The 26,060-nt window shown below is 46.8% G+C and overlaps 1 protein-coding gene across 6 annotated transcripts in view; it reads right to left on the reverse strand.

The window, feature by feature from the left end:
- PLS3 (plastin 3) overlaps positions 1-26,060 on the reverse strand; it is a 53,851-nt gene that overhangs the window by 12,451 nt on the left and 15,340 nt on the right. For 4 of the 6 annotated variants that reach the window (XM_075106853.1, XM_075106852.1, XM_075106854.1 and 1 more), the window contains 2 exons: positions 9,731-9,817; positions 2,133-2,296 (listed from right to left, as the gene is read on the reverse strand). In XM_075106853.1, the coding sequence (XP_074962954.1) occupies positions 2,133-2,296; positions 9,731-9,797 (231 nt within the window). In that variant the 5' untranslated portion in view covers positions 9,798-9,817. Of the gene's footprint in view, positions 1-2,132; positions 2,297-9,730; positions 9,818-10,257; positions 10,302-21,077; positions 21,189-26,060 lie in introns of those variants that run through there. The other 2 variants (XM_075106856.1, XM_075106857.1) reach the window with 2 other exon arrangements.

Below are 26,060 nucleotides of genomic sequence, written 5' to 3' on the forward strand. Positions count from 1 at the left end.
TCAAGTAGATTTCAAGAGACCACAAAAAAGTGAAACCTTTGCAGTCTGAGAGCAGGTACACATGCAGCAGTTTCCGCAGGACCAGTTGAGAAAGCTGTTGTGCAATTTTAACCTTTCTGTGTTAGCCAGACGCTTGTGTGACTGTGACTTTAGTTCACACAAAAGACTTTGTCCACAACCCAAGACACAATTCTAAGTGTTTAACACTGCAATGATGTGTAACAAGCAGCACTCTGGGTAAGGATTCCCACTCCCCCAGCAGCAGGCTTGGGCTAACTGACAAAACACTCTCACATTTGAGGGCAGAAGAGATGCTTTAGCGCAGAAGGAATACACGTGCTGTTTGCGTGGGTTGTACGTTACTATTAGTGGCCCTGAGGTCCTACAAAACTGAGCAACTATTAGGATAAAAATACTTTCAGTGGCTTGAAAGCCTACTGTATCTCCCTCAAAAACTTAACCAAATTAGTTTCCACCACACTAAAACACGAATGAAACTTATGCAGGTTCTCTAAACACTACCCAGAAAAAGGCAATGAAACAGCACTATAAAGCAAAACAAAGTGCTTCTGTTAAAAACAGAGGAGGGGACTTGTCCACCTGGCTGCAGAGGTGTCACTGCAGGGCCAGCCTACTGGCTGTCACACCTCATCTTCCCCATCCCTTAAACACAGGGAAGGTGGCAACTCAAGACGATGATGCGGTACAGTTAAACCATCTCCTGATGGCACACCGATGTTTTGCTCACCCCATTGATCAGGTAGAGCTGAGTGAAGGTCCAAGAGACGAGAATTTTCTGTTTTTCTGGGTGGTTGTTTGGCTTTAAACATAAGGATTTTGATACACGTTTATTTTAAAATTTGCTGGACTAATTACGGTATTGCATACCTTCTTTGAAAATAGATGCCTTAATGCTGAGGTACCACTAAGCCACTTGGCCCCAGCCTCAAGTCAGTTCTTGTCATCCTCTGTACCATAAACCCCAGCAAAAGTGCTCAGAGTTAGAAAACAGCAACCATTCAGTTTGTAAAAATCCTAAAACTAACCATTGCTTCTACTGTATAGCTTAGTTGCCCAAGACATTTCATGTTTACTCAATCTATTGGCACTATAAATGTGACAGAAAAGATTTATTTCTTCCTTCCTAGTGCAAAGTTAGAGTTATCGACCAGCTCAAACCAACAGCTGAAACATGCACCCAGCATGCAAGTGTTCACAAACTGCAAACAAACTCCAACTTACTAGTTGACTCCGAACTCAAAAGTTCAGAGGGTCTGAAAACAATTAAGGAACAGAAGGTGAAGATAAAACAAGAAATATCAAGAAAAATAGTTGACATGAAAACAGCTTCCTCAATGTACTGCACATGCTTTTATTACTCTTCCAGCATTCAGTCATCAGAATATAAAAGGCATGAAAGGATGGATATTGAATCAGTACCTCAGAGGAAGTGTTGTGCTTTTTTTAAAAAAAAAATTCAAAAAATCTGACCTATTGGTGCAGAAAAAAGCTGAAGGTTAGACCCATTCTCCAGCTTCTATCTCCTTATTCCTGTTCTTCCCTTTTAAGAAAAACAAATAGATCAGAATTTTCCTAGATCAGCACCTAGGACTAATCTCCAAGTGTGTCTTGAATGCCTTCTCAAATCTTTAGTAAATGCTTGTAGTCCCATTAAATTGAGAGAGGAAATTATACTGCTTCAATGGGAAAACAAGCATTCATCTATGTGCCTGGAGAAACTGAATAGCTTCCAGTCAATACTGTAGGCTTGGAGAACTGGAAGTCTTTTCCAGTTGTCTCCTCACGTGGAAATGGTCTTTCAACCTCCAAAGTTTTTGTATAGGAAAAGCAAGGGGATTCCTTTCAGTTTTTGTTTAAAAAAAACCAATATACTTCCCATCCGTCCAAATCTAAAGGCTTGTAGTGACAGCACAGAAGACTGGTCATATGCAGAGGTCTGTACAAAGAACGGATTTTTACATGGCAAGTCCTCAGAAGTGATCAGTTTGTAGAAAGAAAACTAGGATTAGGGTAAGTGGCTGAGAAGCCAGGTTCAACCTTTTCTACCCCCTTCCTTAGCTTTGCCTAAGAGGCGTCCCTCAGGCTGCTGGAAATTCAGAAATACCACTTACGTAGACAAACTCTTCAAAACTAATCTTCCCATCTTTATTCTTGTCGCTGTCGATCATGAGTTTCTGGATGATCTCTCTCACTTTGTACCCGGGGAGAGGCAGGTTGGCTTCCTTGAAGAGCTCATGCAACTCGTAGTCACAGATGAACCCATTGCTGTTGAGGTCTAAGGAAGAGAAGGGCAGGAGAAGTTTTAGAAACGTGTCAGTACCCTGACAGGACCAGCCCCAGACAGCAGGGCAGAAACGCAGTCCCCATGCTCAAAAGCACTTTATGAAGAGCAGCCTGTGTGCTGGGGATGTCTGTAAGACATGGAGGCAAGGATCAATCTCCTAGCACGGCCCACCACAGTATACCTGTTTTGGGGCCACATTGCACCGAGCATTCCTCTTTGCTGAAAGTAAGATCTGTGCAGGACACAGGCACAGAACAGGATGCCCACACCAAAAATACCACCCCTAAGTAGTACACTAGTCAATGGACACCACCAAGAATACACCAGGAATCAAAGGCACACAGTAAATACACACGGTGCATCCTCAGAGAGGGTCCCAGCACAAGCTGCGAGATCCCTCCGGCTTTGGGCAACGGCAGCTTTGAAGCAGAGCTGCCCAGGATGGCTCTCGGTACACGTGACTAAGTCTGGTGTAAGTTTCACCACAGAGTATCTGTGCTTTCATAGATGATCTCCAGGGCATTTCTTTTTACATCTAACTGCAGCTGGCTTTGCATGTTAAAAATAGACAGTAATGAAACACAGCACATCTTACTTTCTGAACTGAAAACACTGCGTCAGCTCTGCATTTACATTTTCTTATCATGTTGGTAATGATGTTATCTATTTATCACCGCAGAAAATTGCAGCCAGATATTTTAATGCTGCCCAAGAATGCTCTGCAAGGACATTTACTTTGACAGTCAACCACCAAGCCACAGCAGCACCGCATGCTTAGTGAGATGTTATCACCTGCTAGATTTGGGAAGAAAGAAAACAAGAACCTAGTGGGAATCTGGAGCTTTTCACATCAGCAGATCCCAACCCTTTTGAGGACATCATCAAATCTATTGACTGCACAGGGCAAATCCAGCGGCTCTAGCCTTTCTTCAGGCAAGTGAGGTTCTGCTGCCACCGTGGACAGGCACAGGTTGGGTGCCTCCTCCTTAAGGCTAACCACAATGAGCAGACAGTGTGGTTCATACCACAGCTGGTACCCAGGCTGCAGGAGAGTCAGGTCCATGAGCAGCTAGAGCATTTGAAGCAGTCAGACAGCTGATTCACATTCCAAGACACAAGCATGACCCTCCAGCACGTTTGGAGACAGGGATTCAGGGCATGTTGTGCTGTTACCAGCTCAGTAGTGATGTTAAAATCCCTTTGCTGGAGGCAAGTGATACAGACAGCCCAGGAAAGTTAATTCAGTGTCTGAGCTGTCATCTCCACCCCAGGGCTGGGGCCATGGGGAGACACCAGCTCTGGGTTACTGCTGCTGGTGGAGAATACTTGGATGGGCTGAGGAGGTGGAGATTTGGCAGTCTCCCACAATCGCCGTTCCACCACAGGCTCTGCAAAGTGGACACAGTGCCTGTACGGAAAACATCAGCTGAGCCCTTAAAGGCTAGAGGAGAGCAGTCTCTACTTTTAAAAAGCTACGTTACCTTCTCCCCCACCTCCAGAGCCCCTAGCACTGCAATGATGCATTGCTGAGTGCAGCTCACCACCACCAGCTGCCAAAACCACACCGTGCTGCAAGGAACCCATCCCCACCTGGCTTTACCCAGCCACCATTCTGCCCATATCCTCCCCCAGGAGGATTTTTCTGCTATTTATACAGCAGCAGCCTCTCCCTAAGGCCGTAGAGTGAAATTCTACTCAAGTGACAGCTTCTGATGCCAGCTCCCCAGGCTGCGGCATGGAAGAGCTGCACCAGCCCCAGTACTTGGTTGTGTTCAAGAGGGAATCCCACACCGCAACCACTGGGGTCAGTGTTTATGCTTAAAGGGAGATACTTGCAAGAATAAAAGAAAACAAGTCAGGATAGCTCTAAAGCAGATTTTTTAAAAACAATTTTTGAAAGTCAATTTACTTTTAATGAGGCATCAGTGGCAGTTTTTAGGTTTTATTTCGCAGCCATGTTCCAGCAAGCAGCATGTCATCACCACCACTCCAACCTTCCTCATCTTCCAGATCCATATGGGATTTTAAAATCCTTTTTATAAGTTAGCAAGAAAGTGAAATTCAAATGCTTAGTGGCAAACATCCAAAGGAACACGGAGCAAACCTGTACTCCCTCCTACACCCCAGTCCCTCGGTCTCAAAGTAAAGAACAACATCAATTCCAGTGGATTAATACATACATTAAACTACTTTAAGAAATGTCAGTGTTTACAATAATGCTGGTGAAATAAAGTGATTAGGGCCAATGATTAATGATAGCAACAGGCTGCTGTCTGGCCTTCAATTTTAGAATTTTATTCCAGAAAAAATATAAGCTTTCAAAGGCAAGCTTTATTACACAGTCCAGCCTGAGACGTCATCAGCAAACTATTTCCCTTCTAGATAAATCACAGCTTCTTCTTTTCCCATTTTCTGATTACTAAATCTAACTCTATAATGTGCATCTTTTCCCTGCTGCACAGCCAATGAAGAAAATCAGACAAGGGATTTGCTGGTAGACCCAAAACAACACTCTTTCGCCCTCAGCATGCCTACAGCCAACACCCATTGCTTTAGCCTGTGACTGACGGAACCAACCACAATCCTTTGCCATGCTGCCAAATTGAGCAAGTAAATCCAGAAACACCTGTTCATAACTTCTTCCAATCAGTCCACCACCCAAAAAACCTAAGTTTCACATCTACCCAAATGTTAGTAGGCAAAGGACAGAGAAAAATAAGACTTCAAAATACACATTGTATCCTTGATAGGATCACAGGTGCGATTTTGATTTGGATTCGATAAAGGTTTTCCTCTTGACATGTCCAGCTTAAGCATTCAGAAGTGTTTCTGAAAAAGGCTTGTATGTGCCATGTCTGAGCCTATTCAGAAGTGAAAGGGAAAAACACAATATATGGTCTTTCACGGGCAGGAGCCTGTTGGGTGAGACAGCAGGGAACTGAGATCCTAAGTCCCCATCTCTAATGCACTGGATGGGCAAAAGGATGCTTAAACCTGTTTAGAGCTCAGTTCTTCATAAGAATGCCCTGCATGTGTTTTAAGGGTACAATCTTTTTCAAGGAATTAATCTGCAGTCTTGCATTTATATTGTTTTGCCTGCAGAACAGAAACCATAACTTAAAAACACTTATTGAAATGCAACTAAGGAGTTAGCCCAGGCCATTGTCTAGTGCATCCACACTTGCTCAGCAGACCTCAATCTCAGCCTAAAAGCATCAAACCTGGCTGCAGGACAGATACCAGGAATTTACTGGGGTCTGGGTCAACATCTGCCCATTTTGAGGGTTTCCTTCACCCCTGCAAAGCAGCATCTTCCCAGTCCTCCAGGCATGCCTAGTTCAAAGCATGCTCACTGGAAAAAAAAAAATTCACAGCTCTGCAGCACAAAGAGCCATCTGAAACACACACTCGCATGTGAATGCATGTGACTCAGGAGCGTGGCACCAGGGAAGATGCTGCCCATCAGGAGGGGCTGCACACCAGTGGTTCTCAGCACCTGCACTGGGCTCAGACAGACAGCACCTAATCAAGTCTGACGGACAAACAGTGTTGCGTAATGCACCTCAAGTCACTCAAAACCCTTGGGTCTCAGGACCTAAGCTCTTCCAACTCTTAACAACCCAGACACCCACCTGTAAGCATTACTCTTCTATAGTATCATGGGAAAAAAATTAATCACTGATTTACTTCATAGATTAAAAGGGCATCTATGTCCCAGACGCTTTGGGAGTGGGATTTACAAGCAAGACAGGTCTGTTGGTTCAGTCACTGGTTTCACAGTAAAGATGCTGTCATTTCAGGTTTTAGCTCCTTAGCCATAGAAGGGCAGATTTAAGTGTTAAAGCCTGGTGGGTGTGCTAGCCTGTGGTTTTGGCTCATAGCAGAGTCAAACAACCTTAACTAGTGTCAAAAAGCCTTTAGCCCTGTAAACATGACAGAAAGGCCCGAGACCCCTATCCCACAGGGCAGCTGCTTCCCTTCCCACTGTCTCTGTTCCCCCTCTGGCATCACAGCCAAATGTACAAAGTAGCAGCATTAAAAAAAAAAAATAGTCACCTTTGCAGCACTAGCAAGTCCCATAATTTCCAGCATTGCTGCAAGCCCACCATATGGTGCCTTGCTGGATGTCCTGCAACAGGGCCAGGCTTCAGACGGAAGGCAGTCTAAAATCCCTCTCTAACAGAATCTTAAATGGTATTCCACAGCTGAAGAGGCTGTCAAAATAGAAGCTATCCCAAATGAAATCCTTCGGCACACAGCCCTGAATTACTAATGGAAGAACGCGAAATTGTTTTAACAGACAAGCTATAGCCTGGATTCATTATAATCTGCCTGATGGAAAGGAAACTACAGCACTTCTTAAGTTTCCTATTCCTACTGAAAGATGCATGCATGCCAGCATGCTAAACCTGGGAAAGGTCACAGCAGTGATGTACGGCACCATCTTCTGCCCATACGCAGGTGGCGCAGCAAAGCCACAATAAACAAAACTCAAAAGCTTCTACAAGCTCTGGCTCAGCTTCCTCCAGACAAGTACTTAAAATAGCTTAAATAACAGGATGCAAGAGGGGAAAGTAACCCACATGTTTCCTTTTAAGGATATATGCTCAGCAGCACACACTCCAGCAGGATCGCAGATCCCCATTGGCTTTAGGCTAACATTTCAGAGCATTGTTTTACCACTTTGCAGCAGTGAACAAAGCGTTCAGCTGGGTTATGATTTTTAAGTACTTTGTGTTTCCAGAAAAGATGCTTATCTCTGCTATCAGAAAGAGGGAGAAGGAAGACAAACAGAACAAGTTTGCAGATTTTGTTCTGCCATGCCTCACATGTGAAGTGCCCCTGTTTGGCCGAGGGCATGCACACACACCCCTGTTCTACAGAACAAATTCAGAGAGACAGCTGCGATTTGGAGCAACCTTCTCTTCTGCCACTAACCTGCAGGTCATTCAAAGCCTACACTGTTCTTATGCCCCACTTAATTACTTTTTTCAGATGTTAAAATGTCTTTTTTTTTCCCCACTGCTATTTACCACTTGAATCATCCCCAATACATACACCTGATTGTAGGATGTTGGGAGCTGCTTGTTGGGTCTGTAGCTGACTTCAGTACTAACCTTAAACCATGGTTTCTCACCTGTGGACTACTTCTAGTAAGCACTAGGTAGTCTATGGGACTCTTGCCTTTTGCTGGCTGTCAGAGAACAGCACACTAGCTGCAAGAGGGAGAGGGGATACCTTTAAGAGATATGGAAGGCAGGTGGTGACAGAGCATACAAGTAACATACCTCACTGCCTTCCAGCATCACCAAATTTCTCAGTCCAGTCCCGCTGCATACAGAAAAGCTGGTCAAACACACACCTTTAAAGTCCCATCAACCTACACATCCAGAGCAGCAACTTGCCCCATGCTAGACTTAAAGGGAATGTCCAGGAAGCCCAGGCAGCTGCGCACTGAAGCTGGGCACATCTTGGTTAGCAGAAATCACCCTGTGAGACACTTCCTCCTCCACACATCTCCTTTACAACATCCTAGAAGCGAGCCAGCTGAGCTTTGCTATAACCATGCTTCTCAGCTGTGTTCAAAGTCTGCCAGGTAGCTGGGAGATTAAAGAAAGGCTTAATTTAAACAGCAGCCTTAGTCCCAACTTTTCTTCACATTCACTGGAGATGGCGTTAGAAGTTTCTGGTGAAAGTCAGTCACCCAATTAGTGACCAGTTCTACACCCCAGGGAAAATATCACTCCTTTAGGCAAGGATAAAAGGAAAGAGAACACTGAAGACACTCCTGACAGGTGTGTCCCACAGCACTGCTTTCAGGCTGCACCATGCCTAAAGCACACAAAACAGAAGGCAGCTGAAAAGGACTGGCAGATTCCATCTCATTTGTGGGTATGTCCAGGCTAATTATCACATTTCTTAATAATACCTGAGTTTTGGCACTGCTTTTATAATTTAAAACCAAACAGGGACCCACCTCCTGAGCAGGGTGAGCTGGTTTCCTAAAACAAATCAGAATTTGACTTGGATTTCTTGGTATCTCCAGTGCAAAGGCAGCCAGCCAGCCTAATCTCCGTAGCTTCCCCCAACACTAATGACAAAAAGCCACCACATTCCAGCCAGGTTAATCATTTTAAGTTTATCCAAGGACAGAACAGGCTGCCTGCATCCCAGCCTTATTAAGGTTCACACTGAGGCACGTTAGGCAGCGAGAAGCGTGATAGTCACTTGTCTCCCTCTGCAGCAGCTCACTTCCACCCGCTGGAAAAATCTCAGGAAGAGCAAGACAGGAGAGGGAACTGCCTAAAATGCAACTTGCTTCAAGTCCCAACAGCGTATACTGCTCTGTGAGAATCAGTTCTCTTTGAAATTCATATTTCTCTCTGCAGATTGCAAATTTAGAGCAAGCAAGAGTTAAGAGCCACCCTGCTCTAGAGGGTAGCTTACCCAATACAGGTGCGAGGCAACTACCAATTTGTATTTATAACCAGTGCTCAAGTGATGCCGATGTCCAGTAGGAAAATGAAATACCGGCTCTGATTACTTTTGCAACTCATTCCCAGCCAGTGCCAGTCCCGGGTGTGGTTCCCCAGCTGCGTACGCTGACCTCAGTCCTCACTGCTGCCGTCCAGCTCCCATCCTGCCCCTCCCTGGTGTTTTCACAATCCTCCAGTAAGCCGTATCAGGAAACTAAACCAGCAGAAAACAATTTTCTCCATGATGTCAGTTTTTTGCCCATTTCAGCTTCCGAAAGCAGCGTGCCAGAGGCTTCTGCAGTGCCAACGCAGGGGGAAAGCTGGAAAGCAGGTGGAGCAGCTTTACCCATGCAACCCTTTGAGCACCGCAGGCAGTTCGGCAGGTGAGAACCAGAGAAGAAATAGAGCCACCAGAGGGCAATGCACATGCACTGCAGCCACAAAGCATTTTATTATCACCACAAGTTGCTCCGTGATGGTCAGGTAAACAGACACTAATTAGGTTTTGCCTACAAGCTCACCAAACATGGTGCCTCAAAGGTACCTGCACAAACCAGAAACGTAGCAGCTACATTTACCATCTGCCAAAACCAGCATCATCAGAACCAAGCACTGTGCAAGCCCGAAGAGCTGCCTGGGATAAGTGACACTATACCTGTTTGGATATTTCTTCCGCCATCAGGAACCAACAAAAGCCACCCTGGAGCAACAGGGTAAGGCTGCCAGTGCCCACCAACAGCCAGACTGTCCATGTCCCTTCCTTTGTGCTCCTTGGCTAGAAGTGACAAGCCAGAAGCAACAAGGCTGCCAAGGGACTCCTTGGCACAGAGAAGATCACAAGAGCATCAGACTGCCCATGTCCTTCTGGCACTGCTGCTCACAGGGTGGGATAAATCCATTTCAAATGTACAGCAGGCAGGAGCAAGGTCCCCACCTCACTGAGACTTACCAACTTTGGCAAAGGCCTCCTTGAGTTCCTCCAGCTCATCTTTGGAGATTTGAGTGGTGTTGGCCATCTCATGAATTTAGGGAGTACCTAAAGAAATAAAAAGGACACTGTGTGAAACCAGGCTGCATTCAAACACATGCACTTTTGAACAGCTGTATAGCAACAATCAGTACCAAGGTTGCTACAGCTCTTGAAGCTGCGTTTATCTTTCCACTAAGGAAACAGATGTGTGAAACTCAGAAGATGGGAAATGCACTCCTTAACAAGTCAAAAATCCCATTAGTCTTGTTAATATTTAGCTCTGTGTATTTATTTTATGGGCTATGCTGTTCTGCGGACATTAAGGTACCTGCTACCAGTGTGTTATATAGGTCAGAAAAGCTCACTTCTCCAGGGATTTTCCACAACTTTGAACAAAATCAGAATCCAGAGTTAAAATATTAATGCAAGAGATAGACTCTTCTCCCTGTCTGTCCCTTCAGAACACACAGCTACCAAACCCAAATAATAAAAATTCTGAACAGTACCTGAAAAAGGTCTTTTTGCACAAAGTAGTATACCTGATATCATCTGCAAAAAGGAAAGAGTCTGCTTTTCTATAAGAAAACTGTTTGAATAAACACCTATTTCCCCCGAGTCGGTGTCTCAGTAAACCATACAAGCAACAGGCTGTTTGCACTGCCGCTGACCCCCTCCACCCTCGTGAGCAACACATGGCAGGAACACCACAAGCAAGTGTGGAACAGGAGACAGCTGCCACGCTCAAACCCCGAGTACGCAGAAACTCCACTTGGATCAGATCTGCTTGGTGTTTAAGAAAGACAGAATGAAGCATACGGTTCCTACACCCATCTGCTATAATCCTCCTTCCCAGCACCGATTAGGTGCCACCTGGACAGGAGGTACCACCATAAGGATGGGAGAAGGCCAGTGACCTGCCCACACCCCCTTCCCATGGCATTCGTGACGGCAGCGTCAGATGCCCTGTTGGCACTTTGGCCAATATGGCCGAGAGAGATCAGCAATTGATGGAACAATGCAAACAGGGCAATCCCTGTGCATGAAAAAAAAGGTAGGCACCGATAAGCACATTCTAGCACGCATGCTAGCTCTAGGTCAGGGTCTTTAAAAATGACGATCCAGGCAGGATCAATGCTACTTCAAATGACTCAATCACTGGATTTATCAGGCACAGAGAGCACCTGAAGCAGCAGGTTGCAGACCTCCTCTGCTCAGCCCAGGGAGATGCACTACTGTTTATACAGCCTCCACAGACTGAAGTGCCTTCCCCTTCTTTATAGAAGCCTGTGTAGTGCAGGGATGATCTTGCATCCCAAGATTTTCCAGCTCCCACTTTGTTAGCTACAGTTAAGAAATAAAAGGTTCCTCCTCAGCCTATGGGAACAGACACAGCTGCCTCCTCCTCTGCAAGCAAAAGGATGAGGGGTGAATTCAGGTTGACAGACTGGCAGAAGGCAGGATCCTGAACAGGCTGGCTCGCTGCTCAAGCACCAAGAGGCTCAGTTTCACAAATGCCTGTGCTCCGATTAGCAAACCTCTTTTGTCTGAGGCTCCCAGCTGCCTTCACAAGCACTTGTTAGCTTAAGAACACAAGTTTGCCTGTAGCTGTAAATATTCATTTTCTGTAACACTTCACTCAGTCTGGAAAGAATGAAGTTGTTAGAGATGAGAGCGACGGGCAGGTGTGGCAGCCTGGGAAAGCAGCTCAGACAGGTGCTAGCAGTAGAGAAAGTCAACAAGAAGTTGCATCACTGCAAAGACATGAAGGAAAGCACATCAGACCCCACCTCCCAGCATCTGCAGAGCTGCCAGCGGACACGACAAGACGTTTAACAGTCAGTAAAAGCCACCAAGACAGCCAGCTTCATCATTGGACTCATACTGCAAGAATGGGGCAGGGGGAAGAATTGCAGCAAAGCTGCATCAGACTGACAGAGGAAGAAAAGCACCATAGTAAATTTTTCATGCCGTTTCACAGGTTAGAAGTTAGGCTAGTTGGCCGAGGAAATGCTACCACGCAGGTCCTTGCAAGATGCAGGACTGCTTTGTACAGCACTGCCCGTCTTGCTGGAGGCCCGGACTGCCAGGGTGGGGCCCACCCCCACTCCTGAAGCAGCCCCTTCCCTGCAGCGCTCCCACAGGTGCCCCAGCAGCCCGAGCCTCGGCACCACCAAAGCCTGCCTGTTATTTTCAGGGGATAAAGGAGTTGCTCAGCAAGAAAGTCAGCTCTGAGCAAGCTTGGTACATGCTACAGGAGGTGGATTTCACAACTGGCAGAAACACTTGGGGAACACTATCGGGAACAGAGACAGTTTTGGCTACGCAATCAGGCAGCACGAGCTACCAGGCAGGAGCGGCCAAACTATGAGATTAAAAATTCAGCCAACTCTCCTTCACAAGTTCTGCCTTCTTCCTAATACTTATTTGCACCAATTCATTTTCAAACCATGAGGATTTCCCTTAAAAAGGGATTTCCAAAAGCATCATTATCTAACCACTTCATTGGAATTTAATTTGCTGCTGACTATCTCTAACATCTTTAACACCAAAATAAGCAGCGAACACCACCGTAAGCTGAGAGCCTTGAAAAAAGCTGCTCTGTTTGTCTTCAACAGGGAAATATCATGCTCTGGATATGCCCTGCACTTGTTTGTGTGGGTCTTCACTTTAAAAAAATATTCCCTCCTAGCCCCTATGCTGTTCAGCTCAATCAGTAAGTCTATAAAACAGGTCTACCTCTCAGTTTTCATATCACTTCTTCCTTCTCTATACCTCTGCTTGAGAGGGAGAATTTGAATCAACAGAAAAAAGCAGACACCTGACCTTGTTGTAGCCATCTCTCCCAAAGCAATTTTACAGAATTTTTTTGCAATGAGGAGGTATTACACCAACATTGGCACACTGGGCTGGGGGGCAGGCGAGCTTTTCAGTTTTTGTTGTGTGGAGGGGGTTTTTCATTTGTTTTTAATAGCTGAGTCTAGGGTATTCAGAATTGTGTTTTTCATTCAGTTGCATTTTTAAACAAGAGGCTTTGTCTTCATGGAGATAAAAAGCCCTTTTATCACACTGGCATAGGGATCACATATCAGCTGCCTCACCCGAAGCCTGCGGGGCTGCAGCACCATGCTGCTCACGCCTCACCACGTCACATTCACTTCTACCACGAGTAAAGGCTCTGCCAGGGCGTGCAATGACAGCCAGAGACAAACTCACACATGAAGACCCATTTTAGAGGGAGAAAGAGAATGAGGGGCAAAGAGGAGACAGAAGTGAGCTAGTGATCCGACAGCCATTTTACACCCTGGCGACAGATGGTCTGTTGGTCAATGCACACAAACAGAGCGTGCAAGGAAGCAATTTCTGCTCCAGATCCCTTTTGCTCCTGCCTTCATCCCTCACGCCACAGAAGAGCAAAGGCAGCTTTGTGCCATGCACACAGATGCACAAAAGCATCTTCACAGAAGAGAGTGGCTGGCAGACGGTACAGCCCGTTTCTGTCCTCTGAAGCCTTCACTTTGTGCTGCACATCAGAGCTGCTCTAAGTGCATCTCAGGTTTTCGAACATCAACTTCCTTCCCAGAGAGGGACTGTATAAAGTTTCTGTGCAAACAAGTTTTATAGCTTCTAAACACGCTGCAGTCACTGAATCAGGGTTATTTGCTCTCCAGCCAGAACTGCAACACGAGCAGGTCAAATAAAGCTGCCCCAGCGTGTGTGTTTTAACAGCTGTAAGCCACCTGCACATCACTGCAGCAGGGACCATCACCGGAGGGATGCCGCCACTCCAGCGCTCAGCACTTCCAGCACAAGCGCCAGAAGTTAGCCAGGACATTTGGGTGGATTACCCGCTCAGACAGCAACTTAAAAACACTCAAGCCGAGCAAAAAAGTCCAAGACTCTTCCCCAAGAGGGGAAGCCCTGGGAGCTGCATCCTGCACAGAGGATCAGTGGAAAATGGGGGGGGGGGGGGGAGGAGGAAGGAGCATTCATGCACTTGCATGTCTCCTTGAAACCTGGAGGATTAATTCACTTTTGAAAGCACACGGCAACCAAATATTTCCCGACAGCCACTTAAACACTTCCAACAGAAACAGAGCTGGAATTTGCTGCTGATCCAAATAGAAGAATTTGCTTTCTTAGCAGCTCCATGTTAGTTTGAAAACCGACCTGCTCCATCCCTCCCAGACCTGCCCTGTTTTAATATCTCTACAACTGACTGATTAACAGCAGCAACTTGTTTACTCAAACGGGCAAAGGCAGAGACACATTAAAGTGTCAACAAAAAGGTATTAATATGTCCTTTTTCCATCAGATTAAAAAAAAATAAATAAAGCAAGTTAGGCCTAGTCTGGAGCAGTGACTCACCCTGTACGTATTCCCCTTTTCAGAGGAACCTGTGGTTTTGCTGCTTTTTCATGACAAAGGCTCCAGACATGAGAAGGCATGTCAGTCAGCATAGCTAATTAAAGATACTTCAAAACCCACATATCCCTGACCACTAACCCAGCACATATCAGTCTTGCTTTAGGACTAACAAGCCAGACAACCAGGCTCATGGCTCCCCCACAACCCACGGCAAGTACCAGAGCCCCCGGGCTTGCAGTACATAGCACTGACGCAGCCATCTCGCTAATTTGGAGGAAATACTGGTGATTCAGCTGACGTAGGATCCAGCCCCGAGGCTTCCTGTGGCTCACCCCATCCTCCTCTTCCTCCCTGTTTTGCAGGTAGGGCTGGGCCCTACCAAGAGCTGCATCACAGAGTGGGGTGGCCGTCCACACTCCCCTGCTTCCTTTGCCCATTTACTCCTCCCCCTGGGCTCCTTTTGCAAGATGTGTAAATTTTCGTCACCACAAAGTCCTTTCAAGCCCTCTGCTGCAAGGGCCTCTCTCCCACTGCCATGTAGACGCCCTCCACAGGGCCAGCAGCGTCATGCCCAGCTGGCATGGCTGGGCGAGCTCTGGAGGCTCTCATGGCCAGTGAGCCTCCAGAGAGGCCACTACCAGAGGGCCAGCCCAGGGCAGCCACTCTGCTCAGGACAAAGCACCGAGGGAAGTGAGTGTCTGGTGAGGGCTGAAAACCTGAGTTTTCTTTGCATCCCCCTTCCCAGGTGATTGGGATGCTGCAGGGATCCCCTGACACTGCAGGAACCCTCCTCCACAGGCACCAGCCAGCCCTAGGCTCATGCTGCATTTGGAAATGCTTGCAGGCAGGAGAGGGCACATATACCCCTCCTCACGACATCACGGGCACACCCAGTAGCTCTGCTGGCTCCTTTTTCTGGTCCAGTCTAAGCAAAACCTTTGGGGTTTTACAGAAAACATCTTCAAACTTCACAGCAACAGGAGGAAGTGAAAGCTTGCAGTGCACAGACTTGGTCTGATGAGTCCTCCAAGATAAATACTTATCACCGCTTTGGGGGAAGACAGGCAAGTTTAGGGATTGATGGCGTGTAAACAAAAGCCTATCATGCACTCCATCCTCTTCTGCTCATAATCAGTTTGTGTGTTTCAAACAATGTTTTGTTCATCAAATTCCTCCAAGAGAGCGCCCAGTCATTACATGTGGTTATTAGCAAACACCAGGCTATGCACAAACCTTGATTTGGCAATTACAACAGTCACTGGTCAGAAGCACAGGCTGAAGACAGATCTTTGACATGCTTTCACCTTTCCACATGGTGATAGATGTCATCCTGATAAGAGCAGTGATTAGGAGATGCTGCCCCATGAAGAGAGATTGCACCACTGTGGTGTGCCAACAGTGTGACGCTGCTACAAACCACCGTCCCCCAGAAATTACTTTGCTGCTAGTCTTTGCATGAATGCGGTACTCATGCACACAAAGCACAGAGGTGTTCCTATCAACTCAGTTAGCTGTTTCCCCTGCCTCGGGAGGAAAGGGGCACGCGAAGCTTTCAGCAGGCATTTCTTTGCAGTGCCAGGCTTGGCCAAGTAGCTCCACCTCTGATCTGTAGTTCTTCCCTTCAACTAAGCTTTCCCAGCCCCATGCACGTTGGGTGCAACACTGATGAAACCACAGCTCTGCTCTCAAGGTCTGTAGTCCTTTAACTATTGAACCGCAATGGGCTATAATGCCTGCAAAGCAATCACCCAAACCCAGCTTTATTTCACTATTAATCCAGCTTTTCTCATCCACGTGCAGCACAAAACAACTCACCTCAATGAGACACGGACCAGCTACACACATATTCAGTTTAATACTAAATTCCTTTAAGATTGTTTTGCTGTTTGAATTGACTACCTCCCACCTCCCAGTTCTTCAGCTTCCTCAAGCTACTTCCTTTAGACACCGTACATCCAGTACACACAGAATACACACATTGACCCATCCATGCTGGTTGTGCAGCCCACCAGCTGTTATACAGCCACTTGCTGCATCGCAGGGAAAGGACACAGGACTGCAGAAAGCAATTCCCAGGGCACAGGCACCTTATGGCTCACTTCTTCACAATCCCATATACAGATTACCTCCAGGTTGTGTTTTTGAAGCAACTCTACATCATCAAAAGTCCCATTAGTGTGTTTTGCTTTATACATTTTCAAACCCCTGAAACTGTCACCCTAGGAGAGACAGGCTCCCTGCTCCACTTATTTTCACCTGGGAGCAGACTATGAGACTTTGCTCCCATTGTTATGCAACTCACCACTGCTGCAGGGGAAAAATCTGTCAAATCCATCAGGAGCAGAGACATATGCTGGAGTTAGTCACTGCACTCGGCTTGCCAGTGGCTCTCTCCAGATTTGGAAGCATGCCTCTATGTGGTATCTACCTCTGGACACACACTTTCCTCCAGCAGGTCCAGGTTAAAACCCCAGTTTCCCCTAGCTAGACCTGGGTAGAACAATGCCAGAGATTTTTCTGAGCAGCATTTGGGTAGATACCAGACAGGGATTTGAGCTGCACAGCGGCAGGGTTGCTCCAATGGTGTGGATGGGAACAACTGCAGCAAGCCAGTTTTCCTATACCTTCTGCTTAGACTTTTAACTGTTGCCCCAACATCCACGGGCAGACTGGACAACCTGATCCACTACTTTCTGCGTGCTCAAAGGTCAGAGTGTTTTCTCTCCCTCAAGACAGAACCAGATTCACTAGCTTCAATCATCTTAAATTCTTATGAAAAACAACTGCTGACCCATCAGCCAATTCACATGCCTCTGACTCCCCTGCACAGCCAAGGAGCCTTTTCAGGGTACAGCCAGGCCTGGATAATGGTCAGCACATTCAGCACTCTGAGTCAGAACCAAGCTGTAGCCAGTACACACGGAAAACCCAAAATCAGCAAACAGGAATCAGCCCCTTGTTAAAAGCCCAGGAAAGCCATGTCCTTCAGGGCAGCACCCAGAAAGCTGGGGATATGACACAGAAATTTGTAGGCATTTGAGTACACAAATCCCTCTGTCTTGCAAACACAGAAAACAGAAAGACAGCACGCAGCTGAGGATGCTGAGCCACGTGATACCCAATTGCCCAAAGGCTGGGGGGAGCAGACGCCAGAGTAACACCAATGCCTCCATTCCAGCTGCACATGGATGGGGGGGGAACAAAAAGCACTTCCCCAGTCCTTAGTGCACTCCCCCTCAATACATCCCTGTCCAGCCCTGAAGGACTATGAGCCAGAGCTGCCTCTGATGCACATTAAGGGGTGAGATGCAGTCCTGGAGTAGAGTGGAGCATCTGGATGCTTGCCTACTCTCATGACCCAGCGTTTACTACAAGGAGGCTGAACCAACAAAAACTTAAAACTGGTTTGGGACTCAAATGGAAGGGAGAAGCACAGAAAGTTGTCTGCAGACCTACACTTCTCTGAAAGCTCCTAAAGCAGAAGAGCAGGGTCAAGTGAATTGGGTGGGTGGTGAAAGCAGGGGCAGTGCTGACTTTCAAGGAGAGCAGCTGCCTGCTAGAGCTGCACTCGCACACACCCATCACGCTGCAGACTCACAGCTATGGCATACTGACTGCTTCACTGCTCCAGCTCTATTGCATTTATGTACATAGTACTTGTAATCTGCAGGGCACAGAAGAAACCAGATAAGATACTGCTCAAAGCACCAGTGAATCAGTTCTTAAAGGCCTCTTTGCCAAATACTTCTCCTAAACATTGCATTTTGGCACACCTCCGGTTTTAGCAGAGCAATTACTCCAGGGTTAGAGCATGTCTGAGATCATAACCCACTAGATTGGTTTAACTCGCTTTTGAATTTCAATATTTTGTTCACATCAGTAGAAACAGAACAGCAATATTCCCCATTAACTAATTAGTACAACGTGGAACAGGTGATCCTTTCAAGACCTCTCAAGAAAGGAAGACCTGAACACTCATCCTGACTGGAACTTGCAAAAGCAAATAACATTCAGAGATAATTTAAACCTAAGTGCAAGAAGATAAAAGGCAGGGGGAGGGGGTCAGATGTCAGCTAATGGACTGAGACTCAGAAGGCTTAATTTAAATTCCTGGCTCAGGCACAGAAAAATCACGCTAGCCTCTCAGGAAACTCTTACGCTGATAGTAATTCTTATTCTTGCATAGCCCGCCCCAGATAAAGAGCAGCATTAAACCCTTCCTTCTGCTCATTCTGTATCTTAACCATAAATGACTTCAAAAAAGGACCCACCTCTTACCACCCATCACAAAACTCGGCATAAGTTGCCCCTCATTTTATGACAGGACTCTCGGAGCAGTGGTGGGAAAGCCAATGGGTTCCCTGCCCGCATAACCAAGGAGGATGAGGATCATGAGGCTGAATCAGTGCTAATTTCCTTCCCCAGAAGCGATTCGGACCTGCTTGCTGAGACCGGCAGGTTACCCTCAACATACTTTAAGCATGTGTCTCTTGGTTTCCCAATATCCAGCCCTAAAGGAGGCCAGTTCCTTACAAGGGTGAGCTGCAGACCTCAGCCTGTGCCCTAGCCCCCAGCAGCTGGATAAAGCCGTTCAAAGGCTGAAGGGAGTCAAGGCCATGAAGACCAGACCTGTTTCCATCCCCCCAGCACCCCCAGCCCCTGCTCTCAGGTAGCGCCTTTGCTTGGCAGGTAAAGTGGCTGATATTCAATATGCCATGATCAAGCAAGAAGCATTACTCAGTCTGTTGAACTTCCCACCCACCCAGGTGGGGGAATCAACCCGATCCCTAAATTAAATCACAGTACAGTCACTGCTTATTCAATGCCAGCAAACAAGCTCCTGCAAGCCAAACACCCAGCATGATGGTGCCAATCCCTGGTGAGCTGAACAATAGCGAGTTTCAGCAATTAATTTTGGGAGAGTGGGTTTCATGCAACCTTTTGGAAGGTACAGTTGTGGTCAAGCTATTTTGCATACCATTTTATGAGTTTGAAGATAAACAGAGCTGGCCTGAGATGGCACAGCCAGGGCTGAAATCCCAGGCGCCTGGTGACTGCTGCCCAGATGATAAATATTCAGGGAAGTGTTGTCAATGAATGTTTTCTCAAATAAGAAACAAAACAGTAGAAAATACAAACTATAAGCATTGGAATTATGTTTCAAAAATCTCTTAAAACCCAGTAATTTCAGTAACTGCTCCCTTACTAGAAAGAGGTACTGATAAAAATAAAAGCCTTTTTCCATCCTTCCCCCACTGCCTGTAATCTTGTTTAGAAAGCACTTGAGAAAAAGGGAAAGTAGTCAAAATAATTTGATTCAGAGCAAGAAAGCAACACTAGACGGCAATAAATCAGTGTCACTGCATAGCTGTCCTAGCAGCTTCTGGAATTAGAAAAAACTCTGTAAATTCAACACTTGTTTTCTCTAGAGAAGATGGTACAGACCCTATCTACCCTTAACAAAACCAGAAATATTCTCAAAGATTAATGTGAAACGGAAGAGCAGGAGAGCTGCTGTCTTTGCCTCCCAGGAGGCTGCAATGAGTGAAGTCACGTTTATTCTGACAGCAGGGTGTTCCCTACAGTTTACTACAATTTAACTTACTACAGGGAGGAGCAACAGGGAGCAAAAGGTAGCAGTCGCCAGTCCAGGATCAGGCAGGCTCTACTCCGTGACTCTTTGATTTTGGACAAGCATTAATAACCTCTGCAAAATGCACCCTGATTAGCAGGTTTCAAGGCCAGGCAGGATCTCCAAGATTCATCTAGCACTCCTGGAGCTGACCACTAACTTCTCGGCAGGTCCCTTCATGCTGCTTTGCTGCTGCTGCCTTCTCTTCCCTCAGTTTAGCAGCTCAGCCAGTGCCCAATACCCCTAGGACAGATGTAATGGTTAGAGAGACGTGTGCACTGTAAACAGCACACCACCTCACCACTACTCCATATTTCAGGAGGGTGTCAAAGTCCTCCAGCTGTGGAAATCACTCTTTACAGCCAGACGTTTTGCAGAATAAATGCAGGGTAAGAGTAAAATAAAACTAAGCAAAACCTCAGAGCAACACATTCAGTATAAACAAAATCAGGACATGAAACTACACTAGATGTGTTTTACAGGTTTTCAGGCATGTTAAGTACTTCAACACAAAAAATAAAATATCAGCATTTCAGTCCAATACTTGGAAGTACTTGATATACAAGTGTTTTAGCCAGTAGTAACTGCTAAAGCATTTGGAGAGGGTCTACGCTGGCTTCCAGCATCAAGCATAGCCAGCCTTCACTAGAAAACATAGCACGCAAGATAAGCTCCTCAGTTTGGAAGCAAACTTCTGCCAGGCTGTGATGCCACATGCCATTCGTCCCAGAACAGCAAAGCAGCACTTGGAACGCAGCCTCCCCAGGCAAAAGACCCCAGAAAGTTGGGTAGCCACCGCAGCTAGCAGCCTACAGCCATTTCCCAAAAGTAGTCAGAGCTCCTCACACTTTCTGCAAGGCAAACATTTAAATGTTTAACACTTCTAACATGCAAGTTTAAGCAGTTCTGCTTTTTAAAAGCCTGCTGCAGACTGAGATGGCGAAAGATGTGCCCCAGACTGAGATTTCTGGGAAGGCACACCCTCAGTCTTCACTTGAAAAATTAAATACTTGGTGATGCAAAGTCAGTCACGGCACTTGCTGCTGCTCTGTTCACATGCGCTGCTTAGTCAGGTGCACAGATAAATACCAAATTTAAACCGCATTAAAACCCAAAATTAATATTTTTGTTCTGCCTAGAGCTATATTCATTTATCTACTACAGCATTAGGAATCGCTAGACATTTTGCAGAGAAAATAAAAGCAAAACAAGCCCTTGCTGGGCAGCCTCTGGTATGTGCTTGCACCTGCACAGCCAGCCAGAACCCTGAGCAGAGCCAGCAGCGCAAGCGGCACCCTAACGTCAGCCCACAGCATGAGACACCCTTACCTTTCCTCCTCTTGGGGAAGGCAAATCGCTCCCTCGCCTGGCCCGAGCACTGAAGCGTCTCCCACGCCTACAGCAAGGATCTGGACAGCCAGCATTCCTCCCACCATCCCCGCCCAGCGAATGGGAGGTCGCTTCCCAAGAGCCACAGAAGGGATGTGGTCACGTCGCAAAAAGATGCTTTAGAAAGGCTAAGGGACAGGCGGCTCAAAGCATCACATACGTACAGAGCAGGGATGGCGGGGTCCTCCCTCAACAACGAGCTTTTGTTCTTTTATTGCTTGGCACTTGGGAACAGGAGGCAGTAAGATATAAAGCTTTTAGGTAAGCAAACTTTTTTATTATTTAAAAGAAAAAGAATAGTTTTACCTTTAATGCTTTAAATTAAACGCATTTTTCATTGCTAGCTCTCTGCTTGTCCAGCCAAAAAGCAACACAGAGCTTGTATTTTTGTGTACTTATTTTATGGATGTCTTCAAAATCACCAGAGGCTCAAAAACAGGGCAATGAAGATCCAGACCTATTTGGCCTCAGTGCACACTGAAGGAAGATACTGCCTGCTATTTCACCCCACAGTTACTCAAAAAAAAAAAGTCCACCTGTAGTATACATATTATAATAGTCCATATTGTAATATATTGCATTACCTCAACAATTAACCCTGCCTGCTCTAGAGGAAACGCAGACAGACATCTGCTACCGACCAGGAAGATAAAAGCATCAGAAACATCATGTACTATGTTGTTGCTGATGCAATGCACAGGAGCAGAATCAATCACCAAAAAAGGTTAAACAGGATTTCCAAACTATCATCACATTTCAGAAAGTTTTATTCCTGTAAGTCTGTAATGTTTAAGCCCTCCCATAGCTAAAAGGAAAAGATGTCACTGACTAATAAACACAATAGTTGAATTAGTGAAGGATTTGAAGAACCTGTGACCGTTCTAAAAATTAAAAATACTTGACCAATAGTGTTACCGGGAATTTTTTGTTTCTTTTTAAAAACATCATCAGCCAGGAAAGTGAGTCATTGCCTGGTCCCATTTCTTGGGTATCACCTGAAAATTTAGCTTCCAGCTGTGAAGTTGCAAAAGAGGTATAAAAAAAAATCAAAACACCCAACCCCAAACCTACAACCTGCCTGCTTCCTCAGCATGGTAAATATAATAGAAACAAAAATAGAGGTTTTTATGCCCAGAATTGCAGCTACAACTTAAAAGAAAGACGTTGGCTTGAAAAACACTTTTATACTCCACCAAGATCAGGTTCCCTGTGCATCACACTGAGTTTAGGAGACACTGCTCCAACCTGCACGAGCAACTGGCTTCAGCATCACATCAGCGCCTGGGCGCAAGGAGCCCACCTAGCTGCTCTGATCCAAACCAGCCACTGTGTCCAGCCCAGAACATCTTGGGGTAAACATGCAACAAAGTTGAAGCAACTTACTGCAGGAAGTTTAGTCCCTCCACTTTTCACTCTATGCGTAAGCACATTGTACAGTATAAATTCATCCTGTAAGGTTTAGGAAGTGCTGAGGCTTTGGGGCTTAACAGGTCCTGGGGAGAGCATGCCAAAGCCCAGCTCTCAAACTATGTTGTGACTTCTATCAACAGGAAAGCCATTGCAGGAGCAATGCCTGCTTTTGGGAGGGAAAAGAAAAACCTCTTCTTGCCTCTGGCATCTGTGTCACTAGGATAGAAAAGCAGCACCTGCAGGCGTGCAGGTGGCAGATTCACGGTGCAGAGGTAGACACCTAAAAGCTACCAGCCCTTGGGTCTTCGAACCTCCACTCTACTTTTGCTTTTCCAGGTAAGTGTAACAGCTGTTACCCTTCCCTCTGCCAGGAGGGGAAGGGCATTGCTACCCACTGCCATCAGGCAGCACAGATCCTCAGTGGCTCCACCGTCAGGAGAAGTCCAACTGATGCACACCGTGTGCATGTGAAACACCCATCTTCCACATTTGCAAAGGATCAGCGATAGCCAGTTTTTCCACAGCTTTAAGAGCACTCTGCTCTCTGAATACTTCAAATCCAGTCCTGTTGGTCCAACCTGCAATTACCCTCAAACCTAAAATAGCACTTTGACAGTGCCAGCACCACTCATCTCCGCGTCATGCCCCGAGACTCGCCGCACTGGGGTGTGGTGGTGGCTGGCAGCGGACACGCAGCTCCCTGGGCACTCCCAGTCCGCTTCCTCGAGCACAGCTGATCTGCTCCCCACACTCTTCCAAAATAGGAAGTTTTACAGTCAAGCCAGTATACCAGCATATTTTCCTCTTCCTCCCTCTTTAAGAAAGCCTTTTAGGGAAGAACAGACACCAGAGGCGCTCAGAAGTTACTCTGCTCAGGTAACATGCCCGCTCCCCTGCATGGAGCGGCAGGACAGAGGTTTACGCACAAGAAGGACTTGTGGCACTAACAGGATCCCTCCAGCATATAGTTGCACAAGGACACGTCTCTCCCCAGCTCCAGCTGCCAAGTTTCACTGGGAGACCACTAATACATATTTGCCCTCCAGAGGTTACTGAAAGACGGCTGTGGGAACAGCAGCCGCTGTCTTCCAGGTGGTGAGGGAACAGAAAGGGTAAATCCAGGAGTCGCCTTGTCCCTCTCCTCTCACCACACCCTCACGAACAGACCTTCTGGCACAGCTCTGGGGGAGGAGGGGAGCACATCCAATGTGCTGGCCTTTGGCTACAGCGGGCTGTGCAGCCCCACAGCCCTCCCCAGCAAGTCCCACCGGCCAAGAGAGGACAACTACCCGCTCCTGGACACCAAGCTTTCCTGCCTACTCCAGAAGTAGCCTCTTCCACCCCTAGACAACAGTGCCAAGAGATGCCATGCTAATATTAGAAGCTGTATGAGACAACTAATGAAACCCATGGCAATACCCAAATTCCTGGGCATGCTACATCAGCCCTAGTGATTTGTAGGAAGGGTTTTGCCTGCAGGCACCTCTAGCTCCTGCCTAAAACAAAGCTGTTTGCTTAGATATAGTCAGCTCCACAGTCATCCAGCCAAGGGGGTGTAGGGCATGCTGGTCCCCTCCAGCATCCCCATGCTAGAGAAACTCCCATGGCCAGAGGGCTGGGCCACACCAGCCCCAGGAAATCCCAGAATGAGCAGAGCACCAGCAGACCTCGGTGGGCCTCCAAGGAGCCGCAAAGGTGGCTCAGCCCCTCCAAGGAGCCGCAAAGGTGGCTCAGCCCCTCCAAGGAGCCGCAAAGGTGGCTCAGCCCCTCCAAGGAGCCGCAAAGGTGGCTCAGCCCCTCCAAGGAGCCGCAAAGGTGGCTCAGCCCCTCCAAGGAGCCGCAAAGGTGGCTCATCCTCCTGCTTCCGCCTGGCCCTGCCAGCTCTGGTGCTGCATATCAAGCATTTCCAGAAGCATCCCCCCTCCTGGGAGGGCGGGGGACATGGGACAGTCAGGGCCAAAAGAGTAACTAGCTGAAAGAGAAACCAGGTAACCTAAATAGTCTTCTCTATCAGAAAGAAAACACCACACTATGAGCCAGGGCTTTAGAGATCAAAGCTGAGTGGCCAGCAGCCACCATCCCATTTCAGACTGGGATCAGTAACCATTTACCATAGGCTCTCCTCCTCCAGTTCTGTCCACATTCTCTTTTAAAGATAAGGATTTTAATGAAATTATGCACAGATGCATAGAAGCACTCCCCCCTATGCTTTTTAATGCAAATTGAGGTTTTACATGCTTCTTGCTTTCACCTTCAGTTGCAACCAACTGCAGAGTGCATTCCACCAATGTAAACAGTTATCGAAGAGTTTGACAACTGAGGAGCAAGCATTTGACCTTAACTCCTGAATTTATCAGTCATTTTAAAGAAGAAAAAAATCCATCTTTGCCAGATTTCCCATCTCTTTCAGCAAGCCTGTCATCAGGAAGAAAGCAAAACATTAGTCAGGCTCATGCTTATTTAATAAAAAACTTGCATACATGGTAGGGACTGAAAGTTAGTCTTTATTTAAAAAACATTTGCAAACTAGAGTATGATTTTTGCAGTGCAAAACAGATCCGAGGACTCACCTGACTTACCCTGTGCTCCAACAGTGCTCATCTTAGCAATTAACTGTCTAGTTATTCACAGCTCAGAGCAGGGAGCCATGCAATCACCAAAGAAGTCAGCAAGTATGCCCAGAACACTGTGCAAAGGGTACCTCATGTCTCGCTATTTCATAAGGAAATCGGAGGCTCCACTGATGTCGGCTCAGGAAATGAGCCACGGGCAGATGATGCCGGAAACAGGCTTTATATTTAGTACTGAGTCACCCACTTTATTAAATTCAAAAGACACAAAAGGTGGGTGTGGAGAAGGGATACACGGAAAAAAATGATCAAGCTATTCCCTTGAGATCACGGGCAATGCAGAGTGTAGGGTTGGGTGGGGTTTTTTGTAAAGGGAGAGAGAAACTGAAGATGACTTTGGAATCCTTTCTCCACTTTCACTGGAAAAGCAGTTGCCAGATCTCCTGCACTTCCCAGGGCAGAAGCCAGCACCGAAAATGCTGTAGGGGTTTGTGGTACCATTGGGGTTTGCTCCGGTCAGTCCTGCAGGCAGGTCTCAGGCCTCAGCAGGGCACCATCAGTTCTGAGGCACTTTCCCATCCTTTCTGCTACATCTTCTTTGAGCCAAAACAGAGGACACAGGAAGGAACTTGGTGTAGAGAATATTTTTAAGCCAGTTTTGCCGCATCACCTAACCCACTATGAAGAGCACCTTGTACCTATCACACCCCAAAGAAAACACTTTTCTTTGGGTGATTACAATGGCTTGAGGTAAAGGCTGATGAAGACCAAATCATACAAAGAGGAGTGACCTGGATACACAGTAAAACTGCACCCAAGTAGGGCAGACATCACTGCAGGCCACCACCCAAAGGCCACCCTGTCCCTCTCCTCCTCCTCGGCATTTCAGTCCCCCCACCCCAGGTCGCTGTGGGGTCAAATGGGCATCAGCACAGGGAAGGAG

This window comes from Phalacrocorax aristotelis, chromosome 11 (genome assembly GCF_949628215.1).
Source record: "Phalacrocorax aristotelis chromosome 11, bGulAri2.1, whole genome shotgun sequence".
In the NCBI taxonomy this organism is placed as follows: Eukaryota; Metazoa; Chordata; class Aves; order Suliformes; family Phalacrocoracidae; genus Phalacrocorax; species Phalacrocorax aristotelis.